Here is a 17,850-nt window from a genome sequence, read left to right as displayed (position 1 = left end):
AGGGCTCGTCATAGCGAAATATGCGAATGGGATTAGTGCTTTGATGTGCGATGCGTGCTGGCTTAAATTTGTTACCAAGTATGAGTGATGCCTGCCGCGTGATACGCGGTTTCGGTTCATCTGAAATCGTTTGATGTGTAAATGGTGCGTGATGCGTGATGCCTGTTGTTTAAAATTGTCTTGAAATCGCCTGCGTGTTAAAATGCCTTATGTGTTATGCTGTGAACCTAAGTTCGTTTGCATGTACACGTATTTTTCGCGTATTTCGATTTTTAGTTAGATTTACACTGCATGATAAAATGGCTGGCAATTGCTCTCGGTTTAATTCCCTGAATATTGATGACTTGTAAAAACCGTGGCTCACTGGTTAAAAAAAGACTGAAAATCGGGTAGAATCGGCAAGCAATTTTGAATTTATTACTGATATTCATTTTGATAAAGGCATGTAGTCGAAATATCACATCTATCTTTCCACTCTCCTGTGTATTATACGAGGAATAGTGCTATTAGTACTGTGCCATCTATATGAACCAACTCCTTGCATTATAAATAAGCTAAAGCATTGTGAACACTAAGCGTTTTGTCAGGGCTGAACAGCGTCGCCAACGACACGCTCAAGCACATGACAACCCGATCACTTGCGCCCATGTTGAGGTTTTTAAGTTTATCTGGTTGACCGACGTATTGCCACAGGAATGGAACAGCCGATTATTGTCCCAATCCTGAACTCAGGAGTGGCACAGAGCCTATACATGACCGATTAGTATCGCTCACGTCTTTCGTATGCAAAAACAAAAAAGAAATGGAAAGGATTTATGTGACGTCTGGTGGAGAAGAGTCATTTCTCCAACGCGCCGCGCAGCGCTGAAAAACGGCCCATCTCTTGCCACTTACAGATCCCAGACACCGCGGTCCTTGCTATCGTTATGGGATTTCCTGTGACACTCAAATCGAATCCGATAATTTCATTTCGAGTAGGTCACGAGGTCAGAAGTTCGAGCCTGAGGCGTGTTGGAGGCTGGTTGCGACATGGCTTGTTTCCAGTGTTTGTGCTCACCACCAAAAGCAGTAAGCCGATCAAACGGTACGTTTTCTGACACCTCATGAAGCAACAGATGCAAATCCCGGTTTTGTGTCTCTGGGTTACGATTACCCCCAAAGTACCCCTTGACCTTATGCCAAAGGTCTCGGGATGATTTTCAATGGCTCCGAAATGAATTATGGTGTGCCTTCAATATAGGCTTTCGTTGTTTTTGGTGATCAGTTCATGAAAGCAGTGAGCAATAGTTATCCCCCTAGATCTTAAATCGAGTATGTTATTACGGAATGCCTGAATTAAAGCTCACCGATGTTAGCACTTTTAGCTGCAGGCTACTTGAGTGATAAGCTCAGTGAGTAATGACAACACACGACCCTTGGATTGAGTAAATGGGTGGTTGTGGTGAAGAGACGAATAATGTAAGCAAAATTTGAATACCCTTGGCGAGTTGGGAGTTTGTGATGTTAAACTTGACACGCACTCACACCACACACATAGGACCACTGAGATGTACTGCTAATACGCAAATTCTGATATTTTTTCCGGCGCAGGGTGCTTGTAGGTAATTACTTTTAAACGCAAATTATATCAAATATATCGATTCATGTACATTAGCTGTCAAATGTTCTTCTCTGCAGTCACGCGACAGTGAAGTACATCACTCATCTTCGGGTACCAACGCACGGTGGTTTCGGATTCGCTTCCGCATATGCATGGCAATGAGAGAACTGCTTCTTAGCTTGATCCGACTCTTTAATCTTCACAAAAGCGAAAGGTGAGACGCTTGGGTTGCGATTGCGATTTCGTTTTACTGATTGACATAGCCTAATGACAATTTTTCAATAATTTGACAAGCATTTTATCCTCACTTTCATTCACCGCTGTGTTCTCCTGTAATTTGTTAATAGGTTACACCGCTGTGACTGGCTGTGGGCTCAAATTTTTTTAAAAGCTTCGCTAAATATATCGTGCTTAATTCCAGGCTTAAAACACAGACGCCAGACCTGCAGCGGGCATTTCAAGACGCGTCAAGTTATGGCAGGAGGCTGTCCACTCGTACAGTTTTTCCACTATGCCGATCGTGAAACTGTCGAGTTTTTTTTGTAGCTTCTTCCTTCGTGAGGAAAACTAGAAACGAGCTCAGACAAATGCACGACATCCTCCCCACGGTTCCTGTGGTGGCAGAGGTGTGGTGATCAGCGGGGAGACAAAGTGGAACGTTAGTGCTTCCTTTGAACAGGACAGATCAGTCGTGTCTGCTCTGATGCGCGAGACCAAGTGCCATTTCGAAATAGCGAGGAATTGATGGTAGGGAGTCAAACACGTCTGATGCTGGCAGCTTGCGGGAGGTCTTAGAAGGATCCGTCTAATCCACGTATATATTTCTCCACGTCTGCGAAACCGCATCCCAGACACTACGTGCTAGCAGGCAGGAGCGGAACCCACTGCGGGTGTGTTTGCGCGTATCACTGCAACCCTACGCTGCAGCTGGCTGCACTAAGGGGAAACGTATACAACAATTTTGAGGCATAGTTGTGGTTTGACGGTATAAACTTTGAGGCGCGAGGTGAGTGGATCTCGCATAGAGTTGCCCTATTTTATTTTTATTTTTTAAAGATTTGATCCGGACCCTTTGAATGGCTGGATTTGAGGGATCAGAACTCACGCTAATCAGTGCTTGTTGTGTGAGCCCTGACCCCCACCACCCGATGGCGCAATTCCATGTCAACGGCAGAATTTGGGGGCGAAAGCTTAACATGCCGCAATGCTCGGCACGGTCCGTCCTGCCCTCTGATGTCAACTGACCTTCAGCGCGACCGCTGCCACCGGTCGCAGGCCATACCTGTCGAGAGCAAATAGCGAGCGCTTAAAGCGACTCGAATCCACCCCGCCACGGGTGGGTGGACCGGAAGACAGGCGCTCTAACCAACTGAGTCACCGGGACGGACGATGTCATATTTTGAGAAAACCAGCCATTACATCCTGAACGAGGTGGTATTGGCATGTTGGAAGCCTTCCTTCGTAATTTACGTGCTGTGTATAAAATATGAAAACACCCCAAACGACCGTGAATTTCATTGTGGCGAACCCTGCTCTCCGTGAGCCAAAAGCGGTCATGCACTGGCGTACGCGAGCCAAGCACTCCCATGCATGGCATCTGGGGTACTTAAAGAAGAAAGAAGTTCAGTGCTGTCCTGAAATGTTCGGACTGGCAAATGAATGACATCGATTTGCTCATACGGGCATGTTAATGCAGTTGCACTCGCAGGGCTATTTATTTAATTGCAAGTGGTAAGGGTTTACAGGAGTATGTGTTTGAAACATGCTGTGGAGGCGAGCCACCGCCTTTAAACATCTATGCATGCGGCGGTCGTGGATAGATGGCCTGGCTTTCAGCAAGCTGTGTGTTCTGACGCTCTTTTAAAGCACGAGTACGAGTTCGGCCGCTCTTTTAAAGTACGAGTGCACACTTCGCGCGCTCACATCGATTCGCGCAAGTTAATACCGCCCCTGCAGGGCGGCACTGTTAGCATGGCTCTATCCACCGTCATGATGGGCGACATCGGGCGCCTACCGCTTGCTCACGGGGAACGCGAGTGGCACGTGTGTGACAATGCTCGCAACAGCCCGACATGAACCAGGTGCCGGGCAGCATGGTGCCGACGGCGCTGGGACACAACAGACGGACGCGACTCGTCGGCAGGTCCTGCGACACCAGCGCGCGGTAGCAGTCGTCCAGTTTTTCTCCAGACCACCTCCGGCAGACCTCAGTCGTACCATCGTCGTCAGACCACCTTTGAGAATTCCCACAAGTGGCGCGTGTGTTTAAGCGAATAAGTATACGACTGCCAAGTACATAGCTGTGAAGTGCCGAGCCAAATGGTGCGACGAGCACCGTCAAAACAAGCTGAAAGCTATAGCACCATCACAAGGTATCTGGACGTCATCATTTGGGAAGTTACACAGCGAGGGTGCGGCGCGGGCTCGTCTCCGCGTCGGTCATGCATACGGTGCACACGTGCCACACTCTGCTGGCGACGGTACCACTCCGTCATCGCTCCAAAAACCGGTGCTTCAGCGCACATGCTCAACACTTGTGCGGGGTGTCGGGGAGGGGGGGGGGGGGGGGGGGTCGCTCGCAGCTTGTCCGACAAGTAGAGTGCGTTCGGAGCTTAAAATGGCCTCTGTAGCCGATGTGCTTGGAAAGGCAAACGCGATCTACATCGAGGTGAAATGATAGCAAAGTAACTTGGAGCGGTTTGATCTCTTCCTTGTCAGGCGACACTCTGAGCGGTTTGATCTCTCCCTTGTCAGGCGACACTTGGAGCGGTTTGATACCCCGTTGTCAGGCGACGCTTGCGATGTGCCCACACGGCATTTGTTGAGACAACAGCGGGGTGAATTGTGTCCTGCAGGGGGAGATCTGTGGCGGATATTTGTTCAGTAAAACACGATAAATGTGATCGCCATTGCACCCAACAGTATAAGCACCAATCTCACAGCCCAGATGACTCCATGAATTTATTCAACACTTTCCAAGAACTACTCCTCCAGACACCGCCCGCTCTGAGATTGGGACACGCCGTGCTCAGCTTCGGTTCCGACACAAACAAGCATACACGTCTGAATATGTTTATATCGTCTACTGTGGGCTAGTCAGTAACTTATAGTCACTTAAGGCAATGGTCTGCGTGAGACGCTAACATACATTTTGCAATGCCTCAGTGGTATGTGCATCGATTCAAGTGGCTGTAGGGAGCTTCATGCAGTTATGTACGACGCCAAATGTTAAATGCATTCAAGAGCGCTGAGTCATAACAATAATTCAGCTTCAACGTTGGAAGATACCTTTAAACATGTGCAATAATACGGTAATCCTAAAAATGCGAATAGTGTTCCCTTTTCGAGACAGTTCAGCTTATGTTGTGTTCCTCTTCGCACTCTAGCTGCGGTAACAGCGCTTGAGCTGTAATGTTGCAGCGCGTTGCAATGCAGAGCACGTTGCATCGTCCATATTGTAAGCACGAAAAGACCAGAGTTCCGCGGAGAGGAAGACCCCGGTCTCCTGCCGTCGTGACAGGCGTTCTGACCACTGAGCTGGGGCGGAAGCAGCTGGAGATATATTCAGAATTCATCTCCCAACTGGGAACTCAGTTGGGCTATCAGAGCAACGCCTTATATCGTTCCGGGCTATGATCTTTCTGTAAGTCAGTTCATCGATAAATTTAGCTTACATGGATGACTCAGCGTGCGTTTCGCTCGGTTGTATTCGCAAAGGAATCGGCTTCCTTTCAACTGGAGCAAAAGTTGGCTGAATGCGCCACGGATTCTAACCCCACATAGAATCAGGCACGAGCGTGTAATACCGTGCAATGCATTGCGAGTTACGAAGAGACATACCGCCACCATGGACTGCGATAATCAGCCCCCCGACGCGTCCCAGTGTCTGTCCACCTGCGTCTTCTCGGCAGTGCTTAGTGTACGCAGAAGACGCGATATCGACTGGAACATTGGTGCGTCTGCTGCTAGGCCGGAAATCGCCAATCATCAATCGTCATCAGCACCGGCTGGCCCGTGAACATGACCATCGACATGTGTTAGCGAACGCGACCAACTACCTGACTTGCGAGCCTGTGGCTAACGCTGGGTGCCGCGCCGGGTCCGCCAGGATAGCACCAGCTCCAGCACCAGCACGCAGCTGGCAGCCGAGAAGCCGTACAGCAGCAGCAGGAACGAGGAGCGCAGGTGCGTCAGACTCAGCACGACGACGGACCGGCTGCGGCAGATGGCCGGCAGCCGCCGGCAGCGGGCTCGCACGTGGCGCTGGGCATTCCAGCGCCGGTCCGCCGCGCCCAGCTCCAGCAGCCGGCTGGCCAGGCCGCTGGACTGCGCCCAGCGCAGGATCTCGTTCAGCCGCCCGGCGTACGGCGTGTTCGGCTGCATGGCCCAGCCCACGCTGGAGGGAAGGAACTGCTGGCGTCCGCGGTGGACACTCGCCTCAGTGACGGCCCCTTCCGACTCAGCGATGGCGTCGTAGAGGAGCGTCATGACGGACGGCGTCTCCTCCAGCAGGGCGATCTTCTCCTCGGAGCCCACCAGCTGCCGGAACGTGGCCACGTGGTCGGCGAGCACCCAGCGCCGTTTCAGCGCCTGGAACAGCGAGCTGTTCTGCGCGTGCAGCCAGTCGGCGTAGGCGCCGTAGCCGGTGTGCGTGACCACGCGGTACTCGTGGCGCACGAGGTCGGCGAGCGAGTCGGGCGCCCAGGTGGCCGGCGGTGCCGACAGCGCCGAGATCATGTTGGACGTGTAGGCCGTGCGGTGGATAATACCCGACATGAGCCAGATGCCCAGCAGCATGGTGCCGGCGCCGCTATTACGTAGCAGACGGACGCGACTCGCCGGCAGGTCCTGCGACACCAGCGCGCGGTAGCAGTTGTCCAGTTGTCGCCAGACCACCTCCGGTAGGCGGCGTAATGGCGGCCGGCCAGCGGCCAGCCTGACCAGCAGCAGCGCCAGCGTGCTGGCCAGCAGACTGACCATGATCAGCGCCAGGACAGTCGGCGACAGCAGATTGGCAAAGCTGCTCCGCAGGCCGACCGGCCGCGGCCGCGTGACGATGTCCAGGTAGACAAGTGTGAGCGGTCGGCAGAAGTCCACGACTGCCGAGCGCTGCGCGTTGATGAATATACCACCGACAGCTAAGTCGGCGCGGCCAGCGACCACTTCACCCACCATGCCGCGCCACTGTCCCGCCTCCACGTGCCCCCAGCTGCCATCCGGATTATGAACGTACCTCGTGTGGAAACCCAGCCGCTGTGCTAGCTCCGCCAACAGCACAGCGGGAGCTGTGTATGCGGTTCGTACGCATGTTCCCTTGATTTCCTCCTCGCACTCGAAGAATGGGCTGTAGTTCTCGTAGACGACGGTGAGTGTGACATTGTTGAGATCGTCTCTGGGCCGCAGCCAGTCGAGACCTCTCAGTCCAGAGCGGCGGACGGTCCGGCCCTGCTGCAGCTGCACCACCATCAGACGGTCTCCCTCCGGCTCCAGGCACACCGGGTGGCCCACCTTGGCGAACAGGGCGTGTCGCAGCGAGAGCGCGCAGCTCGGGGCCACGTGCAGTACCTGGCCAACGCTCCAGCGGCCGGCCGGCGCCGTGTCCGAGCCGTTGAGGCAGCGGTCCTCCTGCAGCAGCAGCAGACGAGGCCCCGGCCGGCCCTCGTACAGGTGGCGCGCGATCAGGCCGCCGGTGCACGCGCCGCAGTCGGTCAGCTCGACGGCGTGGCTGCGGGGCAGCGCGGCCAGCAGGCGGTCCAGGTCGAGCAGGCCGGCTCCGCAGTTGAGCAGGCGCAGCGGGTGCTGGCCGCGGCCGACCAGCAGCAGGCGGCGCACGGCGGCGGCCGTCTGTCGGTGGAGCGGCGCTGGGGCCGGCCGCGGCACGCCGCCGACCCCGTACAGCAGCGCCAGCAGGCAGGCTGACACCCGCCACCGGCGCATTGTGGGCCGCACGGCACGGACAGCTCCTCTCAGCGCCGAAACGCGTCCGGCCCGGCTCGCCGCTGGCCCTTTGCGCTCGGAGACGGCGTCCTCGTCAGCTGTGCGCTGCGTCCTCGTCAGCTGTGGGCTGCGTCCTCGTCAGCCGTGGGCTGCGTCAGCGGTCCAGACGCGCTGCCGCCCGTCTCCAGGTCACGGGTCGAAGATATCCCTTCACGCCGTGACCGCAAGCCAGCGCAGGTTGTCCCAGTGATCTTCAGCGGTGGAGTGAGCGAGGGATAGCAGATCTATAGTGTAGTTGTCGATGCAGTGTGCAGGGAAACGTCATTGTGAAGTCGGAATAGCGGAAGTTTTCTGGGATCGCCACATTAATCAACTTCGTGGCGTCCAATTTCAGTTCCGTGACGAGTCACCAACACCGATCTGTCTGACGCTTCCAATCTGAGAGTCGTTCAGAAGTGTGCAAAGGCGGAGCGTGTGCACTCTCCCGGGTACCAGGTATATGGTATCTGGGCTGACTCGGCTGGTGCGGACCAAGGCGGCCGTGAGAGCATCAGCCACTGCAGCGCGGGAGACGCCGTCCGTTTTCAGAGTCTGTCGGCGCCGGACACGGCAGCGGCCGGTGCGTCCCACCGTCTCACTGAGCGGCCCCGGGGCAACTGGGGCGACCCACCGACCCGGGCACGCCCGACCGCCGCCGGCACCAATCAGCTGCCTGCACCGCCTCATTACCATCCCGGCGTCGGGCGCAGGGGCAGGTATACTGCCAGCACCGACGAAGGCAGAACGCCCGCCCAGCAGCCGGCGGCGACGGTCGGGAGGACTGTTTCTCCGTAGCGGCGGCCGTCCGCGATAACGGGCGGGTGGAGTGACCGCCACGAGCACGGGTTCAGTTGATGAACGACGCAGTACGCCTGATGGATAGCGGGTGGGTGGAGTGGAGAGAGCGCTCGACATGAAGTAAAAATCCATGAAAAATACCTTAGCGAGGGATCCAAATTCAGTCAAACGCGGTCAGGGGTACTCAACTGCAAATGAAGTCTCGTGGCGTGGCTACGTAATTTCGGATGAAAAACTTGCTGTGCATACAAGTGCTTATATTAAATCGATCAAGCGGATTTTTCATAACCATGGTTTAATCATGAACGTAACGAAAGGAGTATAATGATGGACCAAGCAAATCGCATATCGAGTTCCACCGGACAGACCGTCAGACTAGGCCTCCGTCACGGGTAAAAAGTTGGGGGATATTTAGGTAATATCATTGTCTTCTTCTTGAATATCGTAATCGTAAAGGCATGACCCGCAAAGTTTGAAGAAAGAATGCAGGTACGCATGTTTATGCTGTCAATACCGGATAAGCGATGTGAGACCTTACCACTTCTGGAATCGTGTTGCTCCACAGAACACACGAAACACGTCCTATAACTCCTGTTGTTTACACTATTTTTTATGTGAAAAATCACCGGCCCTCAATATGTGTACGGACACCTGAGTGGCCTCCTGCATCAGGACTTCAACAGAATCAGACCCATCCTCATCAACAACTACAGGCTCGCTGATGTATGCAACCAGATCTGTTGGCAGCTTCACAGATACTTCCACTCACACAATGGACGACCAGGTGGAGAAGTGGTAGGCACTGACATCAAATTGTATTACAAAGATGAGACAGTAGTATCAGCCTTATTCCTCGGAGAAACCCCAGGAGAATGGAGATGTAGTCGAGTTGATATTTCGGCAACATGCCTTTATCGAAGCAATAGCAGAAGACAATTCAAAATTGCCTGCCAGGTAATTTTGCTTGCAGGCAATTTTGAATTCACTTCTGCTCTTGTTTCGATAAAGGCATGTTGTCGAAATATCAATTCAACTTATCTCCAATCTCCTGATTTTTCTCGGAGGAATAGGGCTAATGCTGCTGTCTTGTCTATGTGAATAATGTTCCTCGCTAATGCACTAAACAACTTACAAATTGTATCAGCAGAGTAGGATGTCAACTGCACACAAGACTGAAAAGAAAGCTGTTCATGCTATCATAAAGCACAGATTCCCGCTTGTTGTGGAGCTTTTCGCCTCATCATATCAAAACGCTGCTCCCTAGGAAGTCCCGACATCATATAGGTTACAGTTTACTAAAAAGAAGTCCCAGAATATCGAGCCTAATTATGAATAACAAGCTGTCCTTAAAAAACTCATTACTTAAGTTCTTCCAACCGTGAAACCGAAAGCTGTTTATATCCGGGACAATATTCAGCAATAAACCGGAAGACTGATATGCGGTGCATACTGTGGTCCCACGACTGTGCATGATAGCAGGGTCTTTCATAAAGCCAAATCACCTTTGTAGAGCAAGGATAATGCAGAAAATCTAATTTCGAACCGACGCCTCCACGAAGGGCGTGACAAAGGAATATGGTACTCTTCTCAACAGCTTTTTCGATTATAGGGGGCGATTAATTCGGAGAATTGAATCATGACTTAAAAAGCAAGTCAATTTCAGATATGCTGCCATTCTTTCATGGCACACGCACGCACGCCCGTACGTGCATGGATCATTTTTCGACGAATCGACCGGGGTCAGGTGCATTTTAACCCGGCACGGCCTTCAAATTTGACTAGAGCAGGTCTGTGGATAAATTAATCGGCCACAACAGGATTCTGCAAGTTTTAGAGCCATACGCCGTACGGACAAGTAACCAGAAGCAGATAAAATCGCGATGACATCACGAGCTATTTTTCAACGTGGTCTTGTAGAAGCAGTTCGTCGCGGAGTATACTGCTTGGAAAAAGTGCATCGTAAAGCGAACTACCATTTTTGTTCTTCTCAAGCATGGGTTAATGTAACATTCGAGGTTAACCAAGCGCTAGTCGTGACCTAGCTTGACATTTTACCTTAAGTTCTGAAAAATGTGATACATTCCATTCTCTTCAAACCTGTATGCATTTAAGGACCAATTGATTGCTGTTTAAACTAAAAACAAATCGATGGGATCTCCTCTAGATCAGCTGCAAATCGAAGTTGAACACTAGCGAATCACGAAGGCAGCTCGCCATAAGCCGACGGGCCGGTATCAGGTGACCGGGCGCGATCGGCTCACTCCTCCGGGAGCTGTGATCACGACCTTGAAACCAAGGAGGGACGCCGGAAAATGTATAAATGAAGGATGCATTTTGACCGGCCCTGCATACCTGTCACCCATCATTAGTCACAGATAGAGATCCAAATTATATGTCAACGTAGCGATAAAACCTAACGTGGATGGAATGTTGTGGGGGAACGAGATAAGCCAGATCTGAGGATTGAAAAATCTGTCGCGACAGCTGGAGCGAACTGAGTGCCTTCGTTTTCAGGAACTCACTGTTTGCCTTCGCACGTTCAAGAAGTGGGTGTAAACAAAGGCGCAGTGTTGGACTACAAACTGACGAAGAAATAGTTGTGTTGTGCGTGGAGCAATAAAGGCGCGCTTACAAACGATCATGAGCAACTGATCCAACAGCGGTGTAATAAAGCAGAAACAAGCATGTGTATATAATGCAGTGTGCGCAGGACAGAGTACCCATTTATGAAACCAAATACCAGGAGCAGAAAAAGGGCCATCGATTCGCTTTCACACGTACAGCATTCGTGTGATGGGAAAATACGCATTATGTCCCGATGACAGGTAACTGGTTGGCGGTGCTAAGAAATTCGCAACCAAAAAATAAGTCTGACGGCACACCAAAGAGCGATAAAAGCTGCAAACTGTGAATGTAGTACAAGGAAGTCATCAACAGACATAAATACGATGGTAAGACATACCCCAATGTCAAGGGAAATTAGGTTATTGGTAGGTACCAGCAGCTTTTAATATTGCTGATTCTGTTTGCAGTTGCAAACTAATAAAGCAAATTGTTGAAAAATTGTAAGATGAAAAGAGATTTTTTTCATTTTCATGTAGCAAATTGGTAGCTTTTATTAGCTTTTATTAGTCTGCTCTACATAACAATTGAAGACTGTTTTACGAACTCTGTAAGCAGCCATCGGATATTCAATGTCTTCTAGCTCGCCCCAAGGACAGGCCTCAGAGAAACATGCGCCTTTCCCTGCAGATCAAATTCAGACGCGCCCTTCACAACGTCGCCAGGTCTGGCATGCTGTACTTTCAGCCCTGTAACGCTTCGTTCTCGTGACTTGCATTCTTCTTCTCACAAACGTCCATCAGAGAACGGGCGTGAAAAGGTTACTATATTCGGTCGTGGTCCGCTCGCGCAGCACAGCGTCGCGACCCTGGTCATCGGGCCGCGTCCGCCTCTCTCTGACCGTCTGACTGACTGACTCTGCGCAGTATACGGCACGTTATAAACGGTGGGGCCGCTGGGCGGTGCCGGCGGGCGGCCTCCGAACACTGGGGATGGGTCGTTCTAGAACCTTCGACGTTGTGCAACTCTAAGTGCTCATGTGAGCCCAAATAAAGCAGCAGAGGCGCGCTATGTCGCAATAAAGCAATCACGGCTACGGATATCCACATCCGGCTTATCTAATAATTAGCACAAAAAGGAGTAAGCAAGGCAATGCATCACCTCAAACGTGTCATCTTTGTAAGTGCTTTGTTCGCGTTGGCGAGCGTCCCGCTGATGCGTTACGTGTGACAATGGCGCATTACGGACGCATGACAATTACGCGTTGCAATAGCCCCACTCCCCATCTATCAACAAAAGAACGATAGCAGGGCGACAACTATCATTAGTTGGCAGCAGTGCTGTCAATCAAGTACGTAGGGGCTCGGTAATAACCGCAGAGAGGGGCTGACGCGTCACGAACTTCGTGAGCGCGCACTGAGATGCAGCGTGGCCCAACCAACGCACAACGCTGGATCTACAGGCCCATAAACATGTAGCATACCCTAAACGAACATAAAGCCGGTACCAAAGGGCGCGGGGCGCAGAGTGTGCTCTGAGGCAATGCATACATACGTATACCAAACACTGGTCGCGCACGCTCGGGCGACATATACATACGTCAAATGCATACATTACGCAGGACACTAGACGGTGCACAGCGCTACATAGCTGCGGCGGTTCGCATAAACATTGCATGCCGAGCACACATGTATCAGACGCTGAATGACAGATAGATAGACAGACATACATTAACGTAAGGCGCGCGGCGGCACATACATTGCTAGCACATCTGGCACGGGAGAAATGTCAGGGAACGGGGCTGATATACAAACGTGTAGACCTCACATATCAGGTCGAACAGATCGCGGCGTGGCACGCGGTCGCGCGGGGCGACGAGCCACGGCGGCCGGGGCATGATCTGGCGAACCACTCGCGTGGGGAGTAGTAGCGCCGACGGTGATCACCGCAGACTCAGGCACGGTAGACTGAGACGCTACGTGTTTCGGTGCAACAGGGGCCAAGGGTATTTCGTCAGCCGGTGCTGACTGGGTTTCGGTCATCTCATCGGTCTGGGCAGCGGGGGAGTAGGAATGGGGGCGGCGCGAGCGGCGGGTAGGATGCAGGATCAGGCTCCGAATAACTGGGCAAGTATAGCACATGGCACAACAGCCAGTGACGGCAAAACCAATGCTAATTACCAAGGCGTACATGCTATATTTGAAGGACGTCGGACTGGCACTGCTCAGTGCGACAACGGAAGGCAAATCAAAGTATTTGACAGCGGGTAAGCCATGGACCGGGAGTTCGGGCAGTGCAGAAATGTTGGAAGTCGTACGACCCAGCGAGGCGTTCCAAGATGAGCGCCAGCTCCCTGATCGCTCAGGATTGATCGAGGGTATCCATGACGGGGTATGATTTCATCCAGGGGTATTTGAGCTATGGTATCCGCATTTTTGTTAGGAATGGGATAAGCTCCCGGCCATCCCGAGAAAAGTTTTCTACCGTACAGATGTACGCGTTTCCTTTTGACGAGATCGGGTGTAGTCCTGTCAAGTCTATGCCAAGGTCAGTCGTTGGAGTACTGGGCATTTATATTTCTTGTAATGGGCTTTTTTCCTTTTTGAGCCTTTTCATATTACACTTTTCGCAAGTTTGGACGTATATGTTTATTTATTTTAATGTCTGGCCAAAGGAATGATTTCGTGACCTTGTCACAGTGGTCTTTTCGATGCCTAGATGTCCTCCAAAGTATCCATCATGCGCCTCTCGAAGGATGGCGGCATATTTGAATTTTTCAGGAACTACTAGTTGAGCTTGGGTCAAAGGACGTATTTTAGTACCTGACGCTTAATAATATAGTAGGTCATCAGCCATGTAATATCCTTTCACTTTATCATCGTCTCTCACAAGTAATTGTTGGATGATTTTGTCTAACAAGGGATCTTCTTTTTGGGCATTCCTCGACTCGGTGTCTGTCCAGGACATAGCAACACGCTCGTTATACGAAGCATCCTTTATTTCCATGTTTTGTATCTGAGAATTGTCAATTACATTAATTTCTAAAGTATCAACTTGTTGGTCATGCTAATCTAGCCCTTCACCATCCGACAAATTCTCTGTTTCGAATTCGGAAGTCGCGGGAGAAGATCTGCGGCAACATTTTAGCATCACTGATATACTTGATATCGCAGCCATATCCACTCATCATGATAGCCCATCTTTGTACTCGAGTATTCTGCATTTCGCTTGTGAATACATGTTTCAGCGGTTTGTGGTCCGTATAGACTGTGAGTTTGGTTCCTAGATGATAGGGCGAAGTTTTGTAGGCTGTGCACCATAGCGAACGCTTCGTGTTCTATAGTCGACCATTTCTTTTGTGCATCAGTAAAATGATGAGATATGTATCGTATCACTTTCTCTTGATCCTCTTGTTTTTGCATCAGCACCGCGCCTAAAGCGTATTGCGAAGTCGTCTGTAAATATCAAAAATGATTGAGTGACGTCTGGAAGAGCCAAAATTGGGGCTTCTACCAACCGAGTCTTGAAGGTATCAAATGCGTGTTGCGTTTGATCACTCCATTCAAATCTCGCGTCCTTTCGCTTGAGTGCTATCGAGTGTCTCGCAATTTCGCTGAACTGTGGCACGTACTTCCTGTAATACGATGCCATTCCTCGGACTTACCTAAGGTTTCCAGGTGGTCGCACGTTGTTGATGACTTTGACGTTGTTTGGATCCACGCCATTTCCTTCGTTTGATACTATTTATCCCAAATAATTTAGCTTGTCTTCTGGGAATTCGCACTGTGATATTCTGAGGTGCAGGTTTGCGCGTCGTAATCGGCCGAACACTGTCTCAGGATGCTGCAAATGTTCCTCGAGGGTGGCGCTATGGACGATAATGTCGTCGATGAAGGCAACTGCAAATTGTTTGACATCGCTCAAAACGGCGTTTATCAGATTTTGGGAGACTGCTTGGGAACCTGCCGAACCAAAAGCCATGGAATTGTGCTCCAAAACACCTGCATCTGTCCCAAAAGCAGTTTTTTCTTTATCTTCCTCTTTGATCGGAAGTTGCCAGAATCCAGCTTTTAAGTCCAAACAGGTGCGGAATTTAGACCGTCCTAAAGAATGAAGGATGCCTTCGGCGTTAGGTATGCGGGGGGGGGGGGGGGGGGGGCGGTTAGGTATGCCGGGGGCGAGTACCACGGTAAGGACATTTAATATTCTGAAGTCTACACAAATTGGATGTGAGCCATCCTTTTTGGTACTACAATTAGAGGTGATAGCCATGGGGGGGAGTTGCTTCGGCGAATGATACCTGGTTTGAGCATATCATCGACGTGTTTATCCAGAATTGTCTTTTGAGTCAGAGGAATCCTATAGGGCTTTTGTCTAATAGGTGGGTTGTTTTGAGTGTTTATTACCATTTCATTAACATGCGTGGTTGTTAACTCTGAATCTTTCACCACAAAAACACCCATGTTTCTTTCTAAAAGCTGTTGAAGAACTATGCGCCGTTCTTCCGAAATGTGTGCCAAATTGAAAATTTTCAACTTTTTCGTTTGATTCTATGGATACCATTGGTTGTTATGCTTCTACATGATTTACTTCCATCTATTCTTCTGTTTTAAAATTGTACGCTCACCTAAAATTTGACCTTTTCGAAAATAAAAATGCCTCCCTGTCTCTTTCACAATAGGTCAGGGCACGTGCTTGTTTTTGGACATTTGAACAATTGCATTAGGTAAGAGAATTCCAGGTTCATCTTCAAAGCATGGGGAGGACGTAAGTAGCGTCAGAATAAACTGTTTTCCGGCAGATTTGCTCTTAGACGGTTGACATTTAATTTGGGCTGATGATCTAGGATACAGATGGACGCTCTCTGAGTCTTGCTAAGTCAATTTCTTGTTCTTGACAGGTTAGTTTTTGGTTTAATATAAGCAATGTTTTTTACAATTTTCAGTTGCTGATTATCGAAATCAAGGATAGCTTTTCTTTCATTGAGAAAGTTCACGCCTAAAATCAGGTCGTGGCCTAGTCCCGGACCCACACAAAATGAATGTTGCATTCGGGCTTTACCCAATGTAATTCGAATTTGTACCGTGTTTTGTGACTTTAAGTCGGTGGCCTGAGGCAGATAATAAAGGTGCTTTTTCGTGACATGTTTCCTTTATCGGAGCGTCGTCCCATAATTTTAAGAATTCATCGCTCACCAGCGAGAACTGAGCTCCATTATCCAAAAGAGTGCAAAGCCCGTTTTTGCCTATGCAAACGTCTATGAAAGGACATCGCTGCATAGTTCAGACTAACCGCCCATGAAAATTGCAGTGATAGCGCGGAACATTGACAATACGTCTGGGAGACTAGAGGTGCGAGGTTCGATTCTCCGCGGTGCCCGCATTTCCTGCCGGGCTGAGAGGCAGGCGACATCATACAGTCTCAGCAGCTGAATACGCATGAAAGCCCCAATGACGCTAACAAAAACGCCATGCGCGTAGTTACTGTTAGCGGGCATTAGCATACGCAGCCAGTCCTGGCAAAAAATGATGATCTTGATGCTAGTGAAGAGTATATCCTTTGTTTCTGGATGCGTTAAAAACTTAATACTCCTTGGTGCTGGTGAAGAAAATATCCTTTCGTTCTGAATGCGTTAGAAACTAATATACTCGTGTTCATATGTAGTGGGTTGTTGTTTTGCGTTCAGGTGATGCTTTTAATATACTTGGGATGACTTGGGATGCAGCGTACTGTAGGGACGGATCCAGGATTTCGTCAACGGGGGGGGGGGGGGGGGGCGGGGCATGCAACATTTTGGGGCCCATAGAGTTTAGGGCCCCTCCCCCGAAAAGTCCTTGAAGTCCGGCTATTAAATTTTAAGATTCTTAGCGTCCTATTTTTATACGGAAATCCATCTTACTGTGCGTATCCCTGGAAAACTAGGCATGCTACGTATGCACATACTTGGAGCTATTTCATTTTCTTCAGGTCATGGTGAATCCCGTCATTTTTAGGCTACGTTTTTCGGAAAAATTGCAACATTCGTTTTTTTGCAATTGCAACTTACATTTACAAATTGCAATTACAATTACAAAAATTACAACAACAAAAAATACATGCTAAATTTGGATGTCAGATATCATTAAAATTAAGCACGAACTTGTTTCCTACCACATTTACAGCTAGCCGGCTGGCCGATGTGATCAGCTGATGGCTGACAACTATGCGATGCTTTTGCTTCGTTTGTGTTGAAGGAGTACGAAGCATCCTAGCAGTAAAAGGCATTATATGAACTGGATAAAAATGTGATACACAAGTATAATATGCGTCATAAATTCAATAACCAACCGGAACATCACATACGACGTCGGCAGCACTCCAATCAGGTTCGACAATTACGCGTAAAAAATTATCAGCGCATATCCCACTGCTGCTCTAAGGCTAACGCACCAAGGCCAGCAGTGACGAAAGCTATGCGGCCATGGCTGCTGCAGCGGACCAACAAAGAGGCCTTCGTCAATTAGTATGGGGTTCTCAAAGTAATCGAGAAGAACCCAAGACTGACGTAATCACCCCTGAACGATCGGGAGTGCTCCGGCAGGCTGACATATAGGATCCTAGTTGGAGCACAGGGCCCTTTGAGCAAAAGGACCAGTGGGCGTGGCGCAAGACCAGTATGCGTGAATGAATGTTCTGCGCGATCAGTAGTGCCCGGAGAGGTCAACGGAAAGGGCCAGAATTAGAGTGCAGGGTCCTCCGCGAACGAGATGAAGTTGAAGGCCCTAGGTCTATTTATAGGGCTTCTAAGCATCGGGTGACTCGGTGTCTCACCTTAAATTGGCCCCAACAACGGCACAAGATCCTCCGAGCAAGTGGAAAGAACCCGAGACTAATATGAAGGGTTCCTGAGTAGATGGGTGTACCCCGGCAAATGG

General features: G+C 50.2%; 2 protein-coding genes across 2 annotated transcripts in view; one reads left to right on the top strand and one right to left on the bottom strand.

The window, feature by feature from the left end:
• The window catches only part of LOC119092277 (F-box only protein 30), a 54,425-nt gene that overhangs the window by 19,971 nt on the left and 16,604 nt on the right, over window positions 1-17,850 (top strand). The window lies entirely within an intron of this gene.
• On the bottom strand, window positions 5,797-10,737 carry LOC119092278 (glutamate receptor ionotropic, kainate 1-like). The gene is made up of 4 exons (XM_037215248.1): window positions 10,727-10,737; window positions 6,542-7,325; window positions 5,911-6,496; window positions 5,797-5,816 (listed from the first exon to the last, which is right to left on the bottom strand). The coding sequence occupies exons 1-4, from the start codon at window positions 10,735-10,737 to the stop codon at window positions 5,797-5,799; spliced, it is 1,401 nt and encodes a 466-aa protein (XP_037071143.1).

The sequence above is a fragment of the Pollicipes pollicipes genome, unplaced genomic scaffold (assembly GCF_011947565.3).
Source record: "Pollicipes pollicipes isolate AB1234 unplaced genomic scaffold, Ppol_2.1 Scaffold_3447;HRSCAF=4054_pilon_pilon_pilon, whole genome shotgun sequence".
Classification (NCBI taxonomy): Eukaryota; Metazoa; Arthropoda; class Thecostraca; order Pollicipedomorpha; family Pollicipedidae; genus Pollicipes; species Pollicipes pollicipes.
This window is presented reverse-complemented; position numbering and strand designations above follow the sequence as displayed.